Source organism: Triticum aestivum, chromosome 3B, assembly GCF_018294505.1.
Source record: "Triticum aestivum cultivar Chinese Spring chromosome 3B, IWGSC CS RefSeq v2.1, whole genome shotgun sequence".
Taxonomy (NCBI): domain Eukaryota; kingdom Viridiplantae; phylum Streptophyta; class Magnoliopsida; order Poales; family Poaceae; genus Triticum; species Triticum aestivum.
Genome location: NC_057801.1, coordinates 781,529,325 through 781,550,673, shown reverse-complemented (window position 1 = coordinate 781,550,673; position 21,349 = coordinate 781,529,325). Strand labels below are relative to the sequence as shown.

Below are 21,349 nucleotides of genomic sequence, written 5' to 3'. Positions count from 1 at the left end.
ACCATGGATAAAAATCTCCGTGTCAACATTGCGTTTGCTTCCTCAAATTCCTCCCTTTAGCTTCATATGCAATTGTTTTTACATTCCGCTGCTATACTCTTAGAATTGCATGTGTAGGTTGATTGCTTGACTTGTGCTAAGTTGTTAAAATCTGCCAAGAACTAGAATTGGGAAAATGCTAGATATTTGGGCAAGTAGTCTAATCACCCCCCCCCCCTCTAGACATACTTTCGATCCTATAGTGTCTAATCAATAAATTTGGGTTGAATACTCTACCCTCGAAAACTGTTGCGATCCCCTATACTTGTGGGTTATCACGAAGCCATCAACCGACCAAGATTACAACTAAAACAAGACATACAACGGGAGACACATGAACATTTTCTTTCATATCTTTGATCTGATGCATATGGCCAAGATGCATGTAACATATATAGAATCTTCCTATCAAATAGTTCATTTGCATTCCAAAAGCAAAACTTCAAATATGCACATTTGTATTGTGGAGCTTATACATGTTGCATGTCTGTCAAAGATCCCATACAGTTGTATGATACATTCTTGATTTTGAAGCTTTGATGAATGTTGTCATCATTACACAAAAGGGTGAGATTGGGCGCATATTTGCTCCCATGGTGGTTTTGGTAATTCATGTCAACATACATATTGTTGGATTAATGTTTCCCTTGAGTTCAACTTAGGCAAGTAAATGAATGGAGATGTGGACCCCTCAAAATGCAGAGGACAAACATTGGCAAAGCTTCAAGACTCTACCTTTTTGGTTAAGTGATCCAATATCACATTGAGTCCATATGAAAGCCAATAGTATTAAAAGAGGATGAAGTTTTGATTATGGACTAACTGCTCAAGTGCTTAGCAATATTACTTCAAAACCTTCAGCCACACTCTCATATTCATCTATGTCCAAAACCATAAAGTCCATCTCGGTCTCACTGAAATACATCTAGCCGGACCCACCAAGAAACACTTGAAATAGCCACTGCCTAAACCTGAGCAACTCGATCCCACTGAGATGACCCTTCAGTCCCACCATAGAGCACTTGCCAACCTTTTGTAACCTATCAATTTCATCTTGGAATTTCTGAGTGATTCCGATTGATATCACCGAAGTATGGAAGTGATTAGGTCATCACCCATCGGTCTTATCGAGCTGTTCCATCCAGTATCACCGAAAAGCCTAAATTTCAAACCTTCTTTACTAGTCGGTCTCACTGAGTACTTCCACCTGATACCACCGAATAGTGCATAAAGGTGTGTAATGGTTAGATTTTTGGAGCTACCTATATATACCCCATCCTTTCCACCAACTCTGTGAGAGCAACCATTTTGAAGTTATCACTTCCCATGTCCATTTTCTAGGAGAGAACCACCTACCACTATCTGGGAAACCCCTATTAGTGGCGTTGGGTAAAGGCCCACCAGTAATGAAGTGTCCGATCCTGTTGGGATTGTGACATGTTGATGGAATATAGTGACCTGGCCTTGTCGGCACTTGGCCATGATTTTGTCTAGCCTTGTCGGCACTAGGCATAAGATGGGTATAAATGGATTTGACCATTATCTCATCGATATTCGGCCATAGATTTTAGATAGACAATTCATAAATCATATCTTTTCTCCTTTATTTTAACAATCAAACTCTTTGTGGTGAAAGGGTTTCATGTCGCGGACATAGATGAAGCAATCAACGATACATTTTTGTGAGGATTTTCATCTACTCCTCATGGGCAACGTTGATGAGGCGGTCATGCCATGGTTGTAGGTTCCCACATGGGCGACGTTGATGAGGCGGTCGTGCTATGGTTGTAAATTTCTATACGGGCGACTTTGATGAGACGGTCATCACCATGGTTGTAATGATTCATGCATACTTCCTCATGGGCGACGTTGATGAGGCGGTTGTGCCATGGTTGTAAATTACCACATGGGCGACGTTGATGAGTCAATCGTGCCATGGTAGAGATTCGCCGAGTAGCCAAGTTGAGATTGTTTCTTTTCCGTCACACAAAGATCAATGAAACGATCGGATCTACCATCGAGGCCAATGTTTCTTTTCCATCACACAAAGATCAATGATTCGCCGAGCAGGCAAAAGGCTTCATGGACAAATAAAATGATGTCACAAAATACAATCTCAAAGCAAAGATTTTTTTTGGGAAGGTCCAATAATGGATCGAGTGTAAAACAAATATGGCTAGTTGAAACAATTAATGGATCAAGAGCAACTTTAAACACACAACTATCATGTATTTATACTAAGCATTAATACCTCTTTGAAATAAAACTTAACTTTTGTACATTTGTAACTAGTACCATTTTCTATGATATTTCAACTACTTACACGTGAATATTAAGATAAAGTGTTTTTGCTAATAATTTTAAAATCGGATGTAGAAATGTAACTTCATTAAATCTTAAGCATATATTACAAGGAGTGTGGTGTAGTTATTTCCCTTTTTAGACAAAATCTCTTATTCATTTGTGTGATTTAACCAAATTGTTCTAGACCGTAGAAAAATAGAAAATAACAAAATTATTAGTCCATACAAATTAATTTGTGCACCTTAGATGAATTGTTGTTATATGTTCACATTTGCTATTTTTGTTTCCTTAAAAACCATGCAAGCGAGCATAAAGTTGGCCAAGGTGTCAACAACGGATGTGTATCTATTTTGTGTCCCAGTAAATAAATGAGACCATTAATATGTATTAGGTGAATATTCTAAAATATGAAAGACATTAACGAATGGTTTATCCTAGAATGAATTCATTAGTTATTGAATTTTTTTTCATGACCAAGTATGTCTTCCATCTTCTTTGATTTAACAATCAACTGACATCCCATAGTGCATACTTTGAATTTGGTACTGAATTAGAATCAAGCAAATCAACTCACATCAACTGCGCGTATTATTATTTTGGTTTGAAATGCAACTAATTTGTATTAAAATATGTAGTATTTGTACTTGGTAAGAGATTATCATTTGTTACAGGATTTCCTTGAAATTTGTGCATTGTTTTATTTCTTGATTTGATCAACCCCCAAAATAGTTTTGACTTGCACACCTCGTCAAGTGTCTCAAAATCAACCAAACATATCATGAATTATGTATTAACATCTTGGTTTTAAAATCAACATAGATACACGGCATTTATGTTTTTGTTGCCCGTGTTGGCCCTACCATGATATATTTGAATACCATCAATATATATATATATATATATATATATATATATATATATATATATATATATATATATATATATATATATATATATATATATATATATTGGGCATCACTAAGGAGACGCCCTAGTTAAGTGTCTTTATTGTTCTGCCCTAGGGCCGACCTTGCTTTATCAGTAAAGATCGTTTTTTGATCTTAAAGAGTTACAACTATGATAAAAATTATCGGCTAAAACGTTAAAGCTGGTGTGAACATGATTTTTGTATTCCCGAGCTAAATGGACCTCTCTGTTTGGAAATTCAAAAGGTATATTTATACTTCTGGGAAATAAAAATAAGTAAAACATGATTTGTCCATGTTAGAATGCACTGTACTGCATAAATATGAGCAAGCACTATAGTACTATTCACAATTAAAGATCATTGCATGTTGTCTTTCTACAATACTTGCAAATGGAACCATTCTTTATTAATAGTATGCATCGATAGCGTATTCCATATCTACACAAGAAATCTATTTTTTAGTTTTTTCATGTAAATGTATTTTTAATAGTTTGAAAAAACAGGGCTTGCTACCTCTTTGAGATCAATGATCAATGGTCTGTTCATCTCCATCATTGACCAGACACGTATTTGTCTCGCCTTTTGTGATACGACAGAATCGCTTGCCTCAATAGACACCTAAAATGGGCCGACCCAGCGCCGGAGGAGCGCTCGCTCAGTAGCACGCGTCTTGTTCTGCCGGATTTTTTGTTTTATTTTTAATTTATTGCTTTTATTAATATTTATAAATACTAATTATTTTACGGAAATTTGAAAAACATTTCATCACACATTTAAAAAATGTCCATGCAATGTAAGAAGTATGGGGTGTCATCTAGTTCACTACAAAGAGATACTCAGCAACGCGCAAGTGTCATCCAGTTCTAACATATTCCACTTATTGATAGTGCATACATAGCAAACTCAAGAATTTGTGGTTTGGTGATCTCATTGACATTTCAAAACACAAATTTCAAAGCCGTTTTTGTGTTCAGTGTCTACTTAACCACATCCCAATTTCTTACTAACAACCCAAAAGAGACGAGTGCAATATTTGTAACTTTAAGAAACAATTGTTTAATGATCATATTAAGCACTTGAAAGTCTACTACATGTCCGGCAGCAACGCGCAGGGTATCCATCTAGTTACTCAAAAGCACATAATAGTGCACCAGAAATTTACCACCTAGAACTCGCCGAACACATCTATGATCACGAATCAAAAATCTAGAGGGAAGGATTGATGACTTGCCCGGCGAACACAACGGTGAGCTCCTCCTTGATCAAGAACATGAAGGGGTGGTCTGCGACGAAGTCCACGTGTTCGACCGACCAGCTCCAGCCCGCCGAACTACTACCAAAGATGCCATCGATGGCTGTGGCCGCGGCCGCTTCGGTCCCTTCTTCGTTCACTTCCACGAAGGACTCGTGATAGACTTGGGACACGTAGAGCGGCAGCCTCGGCGGCTTCATGTCACGTAGGTACACAGGAGAGCAGCTGGAGGCCCGAGTCCATGTCAATGAAATTTGTTACGTGGGGTCTGTGGCCATGTCAAGTCGTTTGTAATCTTGTCGCAAGCAGAAGCAACGATTCTCCAGGTACTTGAAGATACACAGCAATTCACACAACAATTCTCCAGGTACTTGAAGATAAACAGTGGCCTTCGCTCTATGGCACGCACCTCGTCGAGGAATCCCGGCACACGAACACGACCAGATGGTGAACTGGTCAGCAAACAGCGCATCCATCTGGTACTTTTTTTTTGAAACAAAAGCAAAGCTTTATAGATTAACGGTGCTCAGGCAAATCGCCGAAAGCACATTCAGCCACTGAGGTCTGAGGGTGGTACATTGTTCTCCCACTCTACACACTCATTCGGTAGACAAGTACTACCAATGTGAGCAAGCTCATTCGCAACAGAATTCACATTCCGGCTGCAAGCACGCACACTATGCTTGGCAAACCACAATTTCAGCTGAAACTTAATGTCCTCTATGACTACAACGTATGGTGAGGAGTCCACCTTCTGGAGGTCCATCGCATCAGCAAGTAGCTGCGAGTCCGTCTCGAAGATTACTCGAAGTACACCCAGGTCTGCTGCTAGTGCAACTTGATGTTGGTTGTAACTTGTAAGCCTGGCCAGTGGCTGTTATACCTAATCTGCGTTGCTTGACGCGTACGTAGTTACCCGGAGCTGATCTGTGCAACCGCCGCCCCCATTGCATTTAGCTCAGCTTGAAACGCATCCTGAGTGTGCTCCTGTCTTCCTGCTTGCGCAGTGATGATTTGATCGTCAGAATCACGGACGACCACACCCCATCCACACGTCAGAATCCTGAGTGTGCTCCTGTCTACCAGGAGTGAAGGCTCCATCCAGATTGACCTTTAGCTCATCACGGCTGGGAGGCTGCCATTTGCCTACCCTTGTTGCCTTTGGTTCTGACTGAAAAAATCTGTGAATACTCACTGGTACTGCAGCGGATGCGACGCACGAGCTCTGCCGCACTGACCGTCAATTCTTCCTCCCGGACTTTGTTCCTGGTGTTCCACCATTGCCACCATAAAGTGATTATCATTACCCTCTTGTTAACATCCATCTCCCAAAGAGAATCAAGCATTGCGTGCACGCTTGTTATGCCTTCTATCTGAATTCTTTCCTTCTCTAACCCGAGCTCCCACCAAACTTCCTTCACCACCTTACAGTGAATGAATAGGTGGCCTCCATCCTCCACCGCCCTGCCATAGAAGAAGCATTTTAACTGCTCAAGCTTCACACCTCTCTGTTGACGCTCAAAAGTGGCACGGTTATAAAGAGTAGCTTGAAGCCATGTCAAGATTAATTCAAACTTATTGTTGAAAGTCACCATGAGATGTCTCTCTTCGAGAAAATCAAGATAGATATGAAGATGGTCTAAAACGGAGCTCAAGTGCAAAAGATATGCCAATTTCGGAGATACTCGTGTTGACATCAAATTAGAGAATGGCATGGAACGTAATTAAGATGACCTCTGATGGAAAACGTTACAACTGCAAAGTTCTTCGTCTCGTCGAAACGGACGATTTTGATATAAAGATCGTCCCCAATCGAGGTCGTATGCAAAAGTTATAGGCAAAACCGTGCGCTGCACCAATGTTGGCCGGATCATCCGGGCCGGGGTCCGGATCATCCGGGTAATTGAAGCACTAAGATTCCAGAAGGTTGGCGCTGAAGCCGGATGATCTGGTTCAACTCCCGGATGATCCGGGTAAAGGCCGGACAGTCCGGGCAATCGTCCGGACGTCCGGACAAGTTTTTATGCTGCAGATGTTAGAAAACAGCCCGAAACTCCCTCAAGATGACCTCAGATCAAAAAGTGTTCAACAGCAAAGTTGTGCGTCTCGTCGAGGTGGTTGATTTTTGTATAACAATCATCTTAATCTGAGTTCGTGTGCAAAAGTTACAGCCCGATTAGTGGACTGCTGTCAGAAATCTGGGCTTGGCCGGATCATCCGGGCCTAGAGCCGGACATCCAGGCCGGAGGTCGTGAGAAGTCCGAATTTGGTTAGATTTTGATGATTTGGACGGCAAGGCAAGTCCTTTTCTTGTACGGAAAGTCCATCCGCCTCTTATATAGACAAGAGGTGACGGCCGATTGAACAACATACAATCGAACAAATCATCTACCATTTTTTATCTTTTACCTTTACGTTTCCTTCTCCCTTGTTCTTCTTCTTCCTCGTTCTTCGTTCGTTCTTCTTTTTGCAGGGCGGCGAACCTCGAGGCCCTAGGGGCGATCTGGTCGACCTAGGGCAGCCCATAGCCGCCGCGCGCCCTGACGGGGTCCCTCCCGGGCGTGTGGGGTTTTGGGTCATCAAAAGCGCCCGCCGGATTGCCTGCGTACCGCGCTTCCGGACGGGTATCCTTCGACGTGAGCTGCGGTGCATCACCCCCGGCGTCGAGGGTACACGGTGACGTGTTCGTGTGCGAACACACTTTTTGGCGACTCCGCTGGGGACGAAGCTTTGAACGGTCTCCAGCCTGTTCTTGCTACGAAGAGATCGTCATCTAGGGTTTGCAATCTACAAAGGTAATGTGAATACCCAATTCACATATGTAGATGCAAATAATGCATATGTTGTTGCTAGATCATCTAATGAGCATAATGTATCGGCTAGCCCTACCTTTATCAATCATGCATCTAATTATGTGCAAGGGCCGATGCAACAAAATATCCATGATTCTACTTCATATAATTTTAGCAACATGCAACATATGTATCCCAACTCCCATGCATCGGCAACCCCACAAATTTATATGCCGATGAATAACATGATGAGTTCGGTTAATCAAGTTGAGGCACCCTATGTAGGAACTTCCAATGGTATGCAACAAAGTGTTTCAAGTTTTTATTCATCGGCAAATAACTTGCAGTACGTTAATCCAAACGTGCCGGTGGATAGGGGAATTGGCCATGTTACTACTAGTTATTTGGCCAATTACCCTCAAACATCATATGCTACACCTAATGCTACTAATTTTTTGGCACCATATGCTACTGTTGATGTCCACAATTCGGCTCCGCACCTTCATGGTCATGGCCGAATAAGTGAAACTTCTGCAGGAGCATAAATGCCTTCACCTACTACTATGACATATCATGTACCCCCTACACAATTACAGAATTTTGGCAATATCTCATTGCCGAAAGAGTCTAAAAGCATTGGGGGGCAACCATATCCAGACTGGGTGGTTGAGAACAAGCTTACATTCTCTTGGGATTTGTGCAACTCCATTCGACAGGAACTAATAGAAGGCGGGGAGCCTCATGATTTTGCTGCAGTAAAAGCTAGAGTTGTGCAAATGATGCAGTCGCCCAGTGCTGTACCATCTAGTGTACCACCTAAACAATTGCAAAGTTTCGACACCTCATTGCCGAAAGAGTCTTAAAGTATTGGGGGGCAATCTCATGACGAGTGGTTGGAAATTGAGATGAAAAAGTTTAAAGCTCGCCAAGCTGAGATGTCGGCTAAAATAAGACAAGAGCGAGAAGCCTTGCAAATTCAAAAGGATAAAGTTATTGATTCAGGTAACAAAGAAAATTCGGTTACTGAAAAAGCCGAATCAAGTAGTATATATTCTGAGTCCATCAAATTCAAAGAAGCAAGCATTATTGAGAAAGGGCATGGAAAGCATAGCAAGACAGTCATGCTTGATTTTTCTGAAGTTAATGGAACATACTTCCTGCCCTATGAGTTTTGTGCCATGGAAATTGACAAGCTTCAAGGACAAGAGCAAGTAGCCGAACAGAGTTTGGTTGACAAAGATCTTCAAATTTATGATGCACGAAATCAAGAAGAAAATTGTGACATGGTCTTGGGAAGCCATCCAGAAGCAAAGCACAATATTATTCACCACATGCGATCATCATGCTCTCCCAACATATTTGAAGAGGTATGTTTAGCAAGTAATTTACCTATTTTCAGATTTGGTCAGAACTTTATTGTTGATGCATCTATTAGAAAAATCCTCATAAGTAATTTTGAAAGACCAATGAAGAAGGGTAATTTACTTGTTAGCAATAAAATTGTTACGGAACATATCGGTCAACCCATTGCACCATTTATAAAGACCGATAATGACTTATTGTTGCAGCCAAAGCTTTCCCTGTTGCTTTATCTAAAGCTTGTATCTAATTGGGTAGCTTTGCTTATTTCTTACTTGGCTTACGCTTGGTCTCAATTGAGACATGTATGTTCTAACTATATTTGTTTCAGAAATTTAAAGCCAAGGTTAAAATCTTCTGAGCAAACCGATGCCAGTATAGTTTCTTATCCAAAGACACCAGAGACAGAGTGGAAAACACAATGTATAGCCGAATGGGAAGATTCCAAATCTGAACCATTCGTTTGCTTATCTCCAAAGCCGTTCACACAGCAAGATCGGCTAGAAAGCAAGAAGTTTACCTTCAATTCAAGCATGTGTGACCAAATATTTGATTTATTGCTGAAAAATAGTTACATAAGAATTCTTGATCACCATGTCAAGCCATCAATTAAAGGACGAATGTATTGTAAGTTGCATGATTCGTTCAAGCATAGTTTTGAGGATTGCAATATGTTTCGTCAAATAGTTAAATCAGCAATTGATAAAGAACGATTGAAATTTATTGAGACACCAAAAGATCACCAGTCTATTCCGATTGGTCCCGATGGCAGAAAGTTTTTGCATCGGCTGCTTCAAGCCGATCCATTGAAAGAGAAGGTAAAAACTGCAGGTGATGGGATTAAGCTTTCAAATAAAGAAGTTGTTGAAGAGCATACTGAACATAATCTTGAGGGCGAGAATTCTATCGAAGCTACAATGGAGATGCCAAGGACTGGGGGGCATCAAGCAAATCCAATGATTGATGAAAGCAAACCAAAAGAAAACAAAGGCCGAAATAAGCACAAGTGTAAGAGATCAAAGATCACCTTCGCTAAACTATTGGTTAAATATCAAAAGAAGAGTGAAGAGAAGAATACTTATCGGCCGAATCATGCAAAGAAACCAAGATCACCCCCAAGGCGCAAATATAAGGATCGGTATTGGCAAAGTGAGAATCTGTATGCAACATATTCATATCCTTATTTTGGGCCGCCAATGCCAATGCCGTGGATGCCTCTCTATGCTCATGTAGATCCATATCTATCATGGGACAGGTATGATACAAGGGAACACTCTCCATCTTATTTTAAAACATCTCACTAATATTATGCAGCTCCAAGAAAAACAACATTTGAACAATCACATGTTAAAGACCGTTTCAATCATAAGGAATCGGTCTGGAGCTCAAGGAAGAAAAAAGAGGTAGTCAAACAAGTTTACCGCGTTAAAAGAGATGGTCATAAGAGTGCTACTTCAGATTTGATGTCAAATGAAAAAGAGCCAATGAAAGTGTTGACATTGGCTACTAAAGGCAATGAGATGAATCAACCAATTATTGAGAGTCAAAGTGCCAAATCTGAAGAAAAGAAGTTGAGAGTGCACAAGGCCAAGAAAGAATTGCCATTGGTCAAAACAGAATCACAGTCGAGATGCCCACTCAACTTATCATATTGGCAAAAGAGGAAATTACAAAATTTTAGTGCACAAGAGCTGAAAAAGAAGAACATGGCATGGGTTCCCAAGAGGATCAATCAAAACAAAAACGATGTGCATGCTTCAGTTGCAACAAGTACAATGAAAGTGAAGAAAGAGAAGGATGGAAGCAACAAACAACTAAGCCGAAGGTGTGCATCACAACATCAAAATCTTCGGTTAGCACATCATCCATTTTCTTCAACAATGCCATTGATGCCTTTGCCATGAAATTCATCCACAGGTATGACCAGTTACCCTCCATGGACTTATTTTGATCCATGGATGCAACATAATTTTCTATATCATGATAGAGTATTACCAAATCACTATACATTTGGTTAGTTACATTTTTGTTGCTAAGACAAAGGGGCCGAAATATTTTATTGCTATTTTATTTGTTTATTTCGGCTATACATGCTTTAATGGATGAATTCTACATGGACCTCATGATAATGGCCGATACTTAACTATCGTCCTAAGAAACTATCCGATCATGGCCGGTGTGGAATTCTAACATCGTCCTTAGTTCAATTGCAACCGAGACAAGGTACATGTTAAGTGATATTAGCCTTCTCTAGTACTATGGAGATTATGTTTCGATGGTTGAATTCACAATGGCCAAGGTGTTGGTGTTGTTTATATATCTCCTTATGGTGCAATTTTATGAAGCCTCATGCCACTTAGAATATTTTTTGCACAATTAATCAAAGCCGAATATGCATTGTTATTCGGATTGAATCTTTTACATGCTATATGGCTATACATATTGAGGCTTTCAGTGATTCGTTATGAGTAGTGCAACAAATATCCAAGGGTTATCAATGTTTTGACGAATCACTTATAGTTTATCTTGAGGTATGTCTAGATGCAAAATTTACCTTGGGTTGCTACAAAATTGTTCATATTTCTAGACATGACAATTCGAAAGAGTTGGCACAACAAGCATCCGGCAACTATGTTAATCATGGTGTGTTGCATTTCTATCAATAGCCGATGCTTAGTCTTGTCAACATAGGTAAGGCCGAACCGAAGTCCACCGCTTCGGCCACTAATATTGTTTTTATGCAGGTAAAAGTGAGGATTGGAGAAAGTTTATTGTTGATTATCTGCAAAGTCCTAACAAAAGGGTGAACAATATGGTCCGGAGGATGACCTTGAGAAACATATCTATGAAACTTTATCATCGAGTTGTTAATGAAGTTGAAAAGGTTTCACCCAAATTTGCATCAAGGATTCAAGCAAATAATGGTTGATATATATTTATCGCCTGAGCACATGCAAAGTGGCTGATGGAGTGTTGACATCGTCCTTAGAACCAACACGGTACAAGTTATTTTTCGGCACGCTACCTTTGCCGAAAAATAGGGGGGCATGTGTTGACGCTCAAAAGTGGCACGGTTATAAAGAGTAGCTTGAAGCCATGTCAAGATTAATTCAAACTTATTGTTGAAAGTCACCATGAGATGTCTCTCTTCGAGAAAATCAAGATAGATATGAAGATGGTCTAAAACGGAGCTCAAGTGCAAAAGATATGCCAATTTTAGAGATACTCGTGTTGACATCAAATTAGAGAATGGCATGGAATCTAATTAAGATGACCTCTGATGGAAAAAGTTACAACTGCAAAGTTCTTCGTCTCATCGAAACGGACGATTCTGGTATAAAGATCGTCCCCATCCGAGGTCGTATGCAAAAGTTATAGGCAAAACCGTGCGCTACACCAATGTTGGCCGGATCATCCGGGCCGGGGTCCGGATCATCCGGGTAATTGAAGCACTAAGATTCCAGAAGGTTGGCGCTGAAGCCAGATGATCTGGGTCAACTCCCGGATGATCCGGGTAAAGGCCGGACAGTCCGGGCAATCGTCCGGACGTCCGGACAAGTTTTTCTGCTGCAGATGTTAGAAAACAGCCCGAAACTCCCTGAAGATGACCTCAGATCAAAAAGTGTTCAACAGAAAAGTTGTGCGTCTCGTTGAGGCGGTTGATTTTCATATAACAATCATCTTAATCCGAGTTCTTATGCAAAAGTTACAGCTCGATTAGTGGACTGCTGTCAGAAATCTGGGCTTGGCTGGATCATCCGGGCCTAGAGCCGGACATCCGGGCCGGAGGTCGTGAGAAGTCCGAATTTGGTTAGATTTTGATAATTTGGACGGCAAGGCAAGTCCTTTTCTTGTACGGGAAGTCCATCCGCCTCTTATATAGACAAGAGGTGACGGCTGATTGAACAACACACAATCGAACAAATCATCTACCATTTTTTATCTTTTACCTTTACGTTTCCTTCTCCCTTGTTCTTCTTCTTCCTCGTTCTTTGTTCATTCTTCTTTTGCAGGGCGGCGAACCTCGAGGCCCTAGGGGCGATCTGGTCGACCTAGGCAGCCCATAGCCGCCGCGCGCCCTGACGGGGTCCCTCCCGGGCGTGTGGGGTTTCGGATCATCAAAAGCGTCCGCCGGATTGCCTGCTTACCGCGCTTCCGGACGGGTATCCTTCGACGTGAGCTGCGGTGCATCACCCCCGGCGTCGAGGATACACGGTGACGTGTTCGTGTGCGAACACTCTCCTCTCAAGGTTTGCACAGAGAGCTAGGGACTCATGCACTGATACAAACATCTGCAATTTCGTCGGGCACGGTAGCTTCCATATGCGCTTCTAGGACTGGTCTGAACTTTCCTCTAGCCGACCGACTCCGGCCGAACTTGAGCCTAGTGCTCCATTGCTTATCTGACTGCGCAATTCCATGTGCCACGGATTTAACCAGGATCTCCTTGCTTTCCTTTGCAAGTAGTCTCTCCTGCCAACCATAGACACGTCCACACATATTTCGTTTGATGTATGCAAAAGACTTTCCTCCTGGACCGCCCCACATGGACCGGAAGACCGAGGTACTTTTCATTCCAGCTTTCACTCACAATCTGAAGCGTGGACTTGACTGAAGCCTTATCTGTTGCACAAGTGTTCAGACTGAACATGATGGCTGATTTCTCCATGTTGATGCACTGTCCAGAGCATGCTTCATAAAGTTCAAGTGCCTCATGTAGTATCGTCGCCTCCTGTTGGTTTGCCTTCATCCATAACATCGAGTCGTCGGCAAAAAATAAGTGTGAAACGCATGGTGCTCTTGGGCAGATCTTCACTCCATGCAGCGTACCGTTCTGGTCTGCATCCTTTAGCAGAGCTGAGGAGGCCCTCCTCACAGATGACAAAAAGGTAGGGGGACAAGGGATCCCCCTGCCGAAGGCCTCTCGAAGGGCAGAACTGATGTGTGTAGGCGCCATTGACCTTTATCTGGTATCGCACTGTCCGGACACACTTCATAATTAGGTCCACCCAATTCCTCCTAAATCCCAACTTGCATCCATCTGGTACAAACTACTAGTACAAGAACAGCTAATGTGGAACTGTCAAGCGCGCAGTTGGCAGCCCGGGTATAATTGTAGATGGAGACTGTTAAAGAAAGAAGAAGAAGAAAGATGGAGGCTGCTGGATGCATGGTGCACACTAGCATTTGGAATTCTGGGTACACGACGTCAGGGCGCGGCGCAACATCATGTGCACCAGAATAATGACGTACGGGCACTCTTTTACATTTTTCGGTAGATATATGGTAGGATTCAAATAAGTCCGTAGTTCCAACATTAATATGTTGACGATGCAACCGTTTGATGCCAGGGCTATTTCTCGCCCGGTGCGGGTCGTGGCTCCGTCTCGCCTATGGCGTGGCGGTACTAGGTTGGCCCAGTATTGTAGCTGTGCGTGAGTTTTTTTTTCTGGCTTTCTCATCTTTTCTTTTATTACTGTTTGCATCGGTTTTCTCAGGCTTTCCTCTGTTTTTTTTCTTTTTCATTGGTTCTATTTGTTTCTTTCTTACTGTTTTTCTTCCATTTTCTCTTTTCATTTATTCTCAACACATGTCTACATTTTTCACAGACATTGTACATTTTTTCATATATATCAGGAATATTTTTATAATACATGATTAATATTTTTTAAACATATCTTTTGATTCCTATTTTTTCACAGACATTGTATATTTTTGTTAGACATCAATACAATTTATACATGTTTAACATTTTTTAGTCATATGATTTTTCCAAGTACATGTTTCTGAAATTTGTAATACATTCTATACATTTTTCTGAAAGATACAAAATATTGTTTTTTAAAACTATGTGAACACTTCTATATATTGTTTGTATAAATATGTTTTTAAATGTCATGAACATATTTTGAAAGTAAATACATTTTAAATGTAATGTACATTTTTTGAATGGCACGAAACATTTTTTACATTGCATAAACATTTTTTGAACATCTGTTTTACATTGCATGACCAACTTTTAAATGTGTGATGAAGTTTCCAAAAAGTTAGACATATACTACATGCTTATATAATGTGCAAACACATATATATACATATAGTATTAGTGGCCCATGTCGTCGAGTTTGCCCCAGGCCCTCCGAAACATAGAGCCGGCCCTTGCTTGTGCTATAGCCGGGCTACAGATTTAGCACCCGCTTCAATCTCTCTCCTCCTTTCTCTCCTTTCTAACTAGGATTTCGATGTCATCGCACATGCAATAGACTGCTCAATAGGACTTATTAGACTTGCTCCGAGAGATAATGCATTGGGTTAGTTGTCTCCAAAAATTTATCACCGCCTAAAATAATGTGTTAAGAAGCAGTGCATTGGGAGCGCCCTCATAGGCTAACAACACTTTGCCATAATGGTAAAGTAGTGAGATTTATGCCCCCGCTGAAAAAAAATGTGTATATATGAGCCAAAATGCGGTCTCTGCATTCACGTGCAGCAACAGAACTGATCACACCCAACAGAACTCACCTGTCACATAGTACGTGCTGGGGGCCCTGTTGCAGGGGAGGGCCCACCTCAATTCAAGGGTATTCACTTGAATACCCATTATTTTTGTCAAAAAATTAGATATATATAGTGTATACACAGTGTTGTATATAAGGAAAAACTAAACTGACACTCCAGAACGTACTAGTAAGCATTTCAGTCCAAAAACAGAGGCAGCCCACCGTGTATATTTCCCCCTCACCACCACAACATGGCCCATATGGCCCAAATCGCTGCAGCACGCACCAGAAAAAATAATCCACTCATCCCGTCGATCGATCAGAGGACAGGAACCGGCAACGCCACCCTCCCCTGTCCTCCAGTTCTGTACGTACCACACGGGATCTGAGCCGCCAACCGCCTGATCGGCGCCACACGGTGGCTAGAGCCCAGAGTGTCGTCGCCTGATCGGCGATATTGATTGCAGGTACGCGTGGCCGCGGCTGACGCGGCGCGACGCGCGCGACGAATCCATCACTGATCCCTTGCCCCCTTTTGGTTCTGAACTTTCTGATCTCTGCACACTGACGGGTTAGCAAGATTGCAGGCCGGATTCAGGGGCAGGAATCGATTCAGTTCGAAGCCACAACCCGAATTCAGCTAGTGAAGGTATCACCGCTATTACATGTACTAATCCTTTGACCCCGAATTCAACTATGCAAAGTGTTCCAACTGAATTTATCTATCAGTGTCAAACTGAATTCAGGCAGCACTACACACAGTCTTCTAACTGAATTTATTTATCACTGTCGAACTGAATTCAGGTAGCAGGAGGTCGATTTTGTTCTCATATTGTCCAGCAGGCTACAGTACAGAAGTACAAGACAAAGTAAGTTAGTTTGACCACAAACCAGTTGTTTTCCTACTTAATTATAGTGAAACTACAGACTTGTTTGCAGTCAATTATGAATTGTTTAAACATGACAATTTGCAATTTGCCATTTGAATTTGCAATGTGAGAATGTTTATAAATTGTTTTTTTATATAGTGAGCATTATCTACTCTCAGTACTCTAAAACTTAAGCAATTTTAGTTTTCAGGTGTAAAACATGAAGAGGAAAAATACTGGTACTACTGATTTGAGAACTTTCTTGGAGAGTTGTTGCAAAAAAAGGGAGGTCTCTTCGGTATGAGATTGTTTACAAATTTCTCAAAATGGTGCTAGTTGCATTAGCTGGTGTTGAGAGGGTCTTCTCATCAATGATCTATATAAAAAACAAGCTAAGAAGCAAGATGGGGCAAAAATACTTGAATGATTGCTTGGTCACATTCATTGAAAGGAGACTTTTCTTGCAAGTTCAGGACGAGGACATCATCACTCATTTTCAAAGCATCAAGGGTCCGCAAAGTTATCCTCTACTTTGTAAGGTTTCTTATGATTTCATATTTCTATCCTCTATATATCTTAGATTTTGCCATGATATGTTGAACAATTCTTACTTTTATATGTTGAACAATACCAAATTATGATCAATTTTGTGAATATAATATATTCTGTGATCTCTTTTATGTAGTTTAGAACTAGTATAATATGCTGCTATAATTGGTTGTACATGCCACAAGAAAAGTTGTAGGCTTCCAAAAAAAGTTTTCAAAATTTGAATACACAGTGTTCAATTCCTGGGCCCGCCCCTGCCCTGTTGTGGTAGACCGTATTCAATTCGAAGGTATACTATGGTACGTACACCGTACCATGTGAGCGATCTGGGCGACGTGGACGATGTTCCGCCCGTCGCGCCATAGTCCACTCCATCGCGCTACATGTATGCTGTCGGCACAGCCTTCCAACTCTACACCACCATTGGCGGCTCTCACGCTCCTCCCCCTCCACCAATTCGGTCCTCTCCGGTCGAGCGGGTGACCGTGCAACGGCGCAGCAATGGCGTCCGTCTCCTTCCTCGAGCTCTCGCTCGGCTTCCTCTGCTTCGTCTTGTTCTACTGCTTCCACGTCAGGTCCAAGCGCAAGAACCCGGTGCTCCCGCTGGACTGGCCGCTCGTAGGCATGCTCCCGGCGCTGCTCGGCAACCTGCCGCGCCTCCACGACTGGGTCACCTCCGTCCTCGCCGCCAGCTCGCTCAGCTTCCGCCTCGCCGGCCCGCCGCGCTCAGGGATGCAGCTCTTCTTCACGTCTTGGACGCGGATTTTTAGAGCTTAGGCTCATGGACACCCTCTATCCATACCCTCCAATATAGCTTTGAGATCCGTGCTAGACAACTAACTTAAGGCTTATAAATTTCTTTTTTTGTTGCTTCCAAATAAAACAACATACGAACTTCAAACTTTGCAAGATAGCAAAACATTCTTACTACAATGAGAGAAAAAACTTATAATTTTTTTGACGGATATTAATATACAAAATAAGATTTTCTTTATTAAAAAATGTTATTTTTAATACTTATGATGGACGAAAAAATCTGAAAGTTTTTTCTCTCATTGTAATAAGAATGTTTTGCTATCTTGCAGAAGTTTTAAGTTCATATGTTGTTTTATTTGGAAGAAACAAAAAGGAGAAAAGTTGTTGCACGAATCGTGATGTAGAGATGGATGGCTAGATAAGGGGGTGCACCTGAGCCTAAGCTCCACAGGATATTTTCCTTCTTCACGGCTGACCCGGCCAACGTCCGCCACGTCCTCACCTCCAACTTCCCCAACTACCCCAAGGGCCCCGAGTTCGTGGAGATCATGGATATCCTCGGCGGCGGCATCTTCAACGCCGACGGCGACTCTTGGCGCCGCCAGCGGGCCAAGGCGCAGCTGCTCATGGCCGCTCCTCGGTTCCGGGCATTCGTGTCCCGCTGCACCCGCCGCAAGGTCGAGCGCGACCTGCTCCCGCTGCTCGCCCGCGTCGCCGGAGCCGGCGCCGGCGAGTGCGACCTGCAGGACGGGTTCCTCAGGTTCACGTTCGACACCACGACCACGCTGGTCTTCGGCCTCGACCCGGGCTGCCTGGCCGTCGGCTTCCCCGCGGTGCCGTTCGCACGCGCCATCGACGACGCCATGGACGTGCTCCTCGTCCGCAGCATGCTCCCGCTCTCGTGGTGGAAGCTGGTCCGGCGGCTTGGGGTTGGGTATGAGCGGAAGATGACGGTGGCTTGGCGCGACATCGACCGGTTCATCGGCGACACGATCGCAAAGCGGCGGGAGGTGGTGAAGGCCAGAGGCGGGATCGAGGACTCGGCGGACCTGCTCTCCTCCTACATCGACTACGATGCCGGCGCGGTCGTCGACGCCTTCCTCCGCGATACAACCATGAACCTCATGCTCGCCGGCCGCGACACGACCGGCTCGGCGCTGACCTGGTTCTTCTACCTCCTCACCAGGAACCCGGGCGTGGTGTCCGAGATACTTGCAGAGCTCGACACCATCAAGACCACCACCACCACCCTGGACGGCATGGTGACCTACGACCCGGACAAGCTCGGTCGGCTGGTGTACTTGCACGCAACCCTGTGCGAGTCACTCCGGCTGTACCCGCCGGTGCCGATGGAGCACAAGGGCGTGGTCGCCGCCGAGGCGCTGCCGAGCGGGCACGAGGTGCGGCCAGGGGACAAGGTCCTTGTGTCGCTGTACGCGATGGAGTAAATTGCTCGAAACCACCACATTTGTGGTTAGGGTACTCCAAAACCACCGCTTTTGCCGAAAATCACAAAAACCATCACTTTTGCGGCAAGTGAGTAACAAATCGCACTGATTCGAAGTTGAGCCGTGTCTAACAGCAAAACTGACGAGTGAGGCCCACCTGTCAGGCTGACTTGGCAAAGAAAGCAAGCCACGTGTACAGGTTGACTAGTCTTTCTCTCCCTCTCGCTGGTCTCTTTCAGGCATTATGTCGAGCACCTAGTGTGCACGCATGACAACTGCACCTGAGCTTTGCTGGTGAGCGAGATGAGCCATGAGGTGCTCGCCGGCGGCACGCATGAGCGCGGGTCCGACCAGGGCGCTCCTCCACAGCGCACCACAGCGAGCACGGGCTCGGCCAGGGGGCTCTACCATGGCGCGCGCAAGCAACGGTCGGCCAGGGCGCTCCCATGGACTTGGTCAGGGCGCTCGCACAGGCTCGGCCACCTGCTTGGCCCGCCGCGACATCCTCCGCTTTGTGCTGGTCACCTGCTTAGCGCGCACGAGGTCGAGCGCCTACGCGCCGCGCCGCATCCCGCTCCGGCGAGGCCGAGCTCAAGCGCCTGCTCCCCTGCCCTCTCTGCGAGGCGGAGCTCGATTTGGTCGGGAGGTCGAGAGCCAGACCTCCCCGTCTCCCCAAGCTGCTTCGCATGAACGCCCCCGTGCCACAGGACATCTTCACAAGAGCCCCACAACCACCTACTACCTCCCGTCATCGTCCCGCTCCGGCAGCAGCCGCCGCGCACCAAGCCATCGCAGACTCGAGCTCCCATGCCACCCCGCGTCGAGTACAAGCTCCTGGTGAGCTCCGCCTCCCCTTCTTCCGCTCTCCCGAGTCTCCTGGCAAGCACCCATGGCTGGGACGAAGACGGAGGGCACCGGTGTGCTCGTGAGTAGTGACGACCCTGGCCGCTCCCGTGCGTCGTGCTCGGATTCAGGCGGGATCCGGCCAGGGCCGGCGCTGTACAGAGGGAGAGGCGGCGTTGTACAGAGGAAGGGGCACCGTGCGGCGCTGTGAGGGAGGGGCGGCGTTGTGTCGCTAAGGGAGGAGCGCGAGTAGCGGCGCTGTGGGGAGGAAGAAGGAGAGGAGAGGAGATAAGAGTGTGTGGCTGACATGTGGGGCCCCCTTCCACGTCAGCAGGTCAAACACTGACTATGACTACTCTTCGCCACATCAGCTCCGACATGTGGGTCCCACCCGTCAGTTTTGCTATTAACGCGGCTCAGTTCCGAATTAGTGCATTTTGTTACTCACCTGCCGCAGAAGTGGTGGTCTGTTGTGATTTTCGACAAAAACGATGGTTTTGAAGTATCCTATCCACAAATGTGGTGGTTTCGAGCAATTTACTCTACGCGATGGGGAGGATGAAGGCCGTGTGGGGCAAGGACTGCCGGGAGTTCCGGCCGGAGCGGTGGATCGGGGAGGACGGCAAGCCGCGGTACGTGCCGTCGTACAGGTTCGCCTCCTTCAACGCCGGGCCGCGGACCTGCCTCGGCAAGGACATGGCGTTCGTGCAGCTCAAGACCGTGGCGGCCCCCGTGGTGAGGAACTTCGAGGTGGAGGCCGTGCCGGGGCACGTCGTGGAGCCCAAGATCTTCATCATTCTCCACATGAAGAACGGCTTCAAGGCCAGGATTAAGAGGAGGCAGGTGATGAACAGCTGATTCAGAGTAACAAAGTTAGGCTGTGTGTCCGCTCTTTGTCTCCATAGTAACAGGCTTATGACTGCTTCGAATAAATGTCTATAAAAAAATTCTATCTATAAATAGTGGTACCTCGTATATTCGTGAGATCTTAGTAAATCTCAGTCGATTTAGACTTGTTATGTTTGTCGATGTTAGATTCGTGAGATATTACATGAAGATCCGTGCAAATTTTTCTTTTTAATTTTTTGATTACATGTTATGTCATTTGATGAGGACTTGGTTAAGTCTTACTTGATTGAGACCTAACCTAGACACACCCTTCAGCAATATACAGTTGACAGATATCACAATCTTGTCACAACTACTATAATTCACTAAATAGACATTTCTCTACATTCACTAAATGAGATGTTTCCTCCTATTCCCACGCTTTATAGTTTAATTTTAACCATCTCATAATTTTTATTACCATACAAACATCAGACCAACACATGTTTTCGAAGTCGACGAATATCATTAGTTAAGCGTCACCAGCGGGTTATGATCAAAAAAGAAAAAAAAAGAAAAAAGCGTCACCGGCGGGACACATGTTGTAAGGAGCAAATAGGGTTTGACGTTGCTAGAGTCTATGTGCAGGGTCTGATTAGGCCGATTTAAGTACATGTTCTACTTAACAACGGTAGCCCGAGTGCTTCGTTGGTTCCTGGCGGTAAGGGAGTTGATCCTGAGACCCTGGATACGGCCACGAGCCCTGTGAAGAACCTGGGGGTGAGCATGGAGGTTGATAGAGAAGCTAGGAAGAGACTTAATATGGATAACTCTGGTGATGATGTTCTGAATACTACCAGTACCCCGAAGGCGATCTTGGCA

At 44.3% G+C, this 21,349-nt stretch overlaps 1 protein-coding gene and 1 long non-coding RNA gene across 3 annotated transcripts; both read left to right on the top strand.

Annotated features, from left to right (window-relative positions):
* Positions 1-15,503: 15,503 nt before the first annotated feature.
* On the top strand, positions 15,504-16,668 carry LOC123066549 (uncharacterized). 2 transcript variants are annotated; one of them, XR_006431372.1, is made up of 4 exons: positions 15,504-15,641; positions 15,762-15,823; positions 15,979-16,043; positions 16,248-16,668. It is a non-coding gene; the product is annotated as an uncharacterized lncRNA (long non-coding RNA). The 2 variants fall into 2 exon arrangements; XR_006431371.1 differs by having other exon boundaries at positions 15,510-15,823.
* Positions 16,669-17,051: 383 nt separating this feature from the next.
* On the top strand, positions 17,052-20,497 carry LOC123066548 (noroxomaritidine synthase-like). The gene is made up of 3 exons (XM_044489604.1): positions 17,052-17,311; positions 17,800-18,774; positions 20,173-20,497. Exons 1-3 carry the CDS (start codon positions 17,094-17,096, stop codon positions 20,495-20,497), a joined length of 1,518 nt encoding a protein of 505 aa, XP_044345539.1. The 5' UTR covers positions 17,052-17,093.
* Positions 20,498-21,349: the final 852 nt, after the last annotated feature.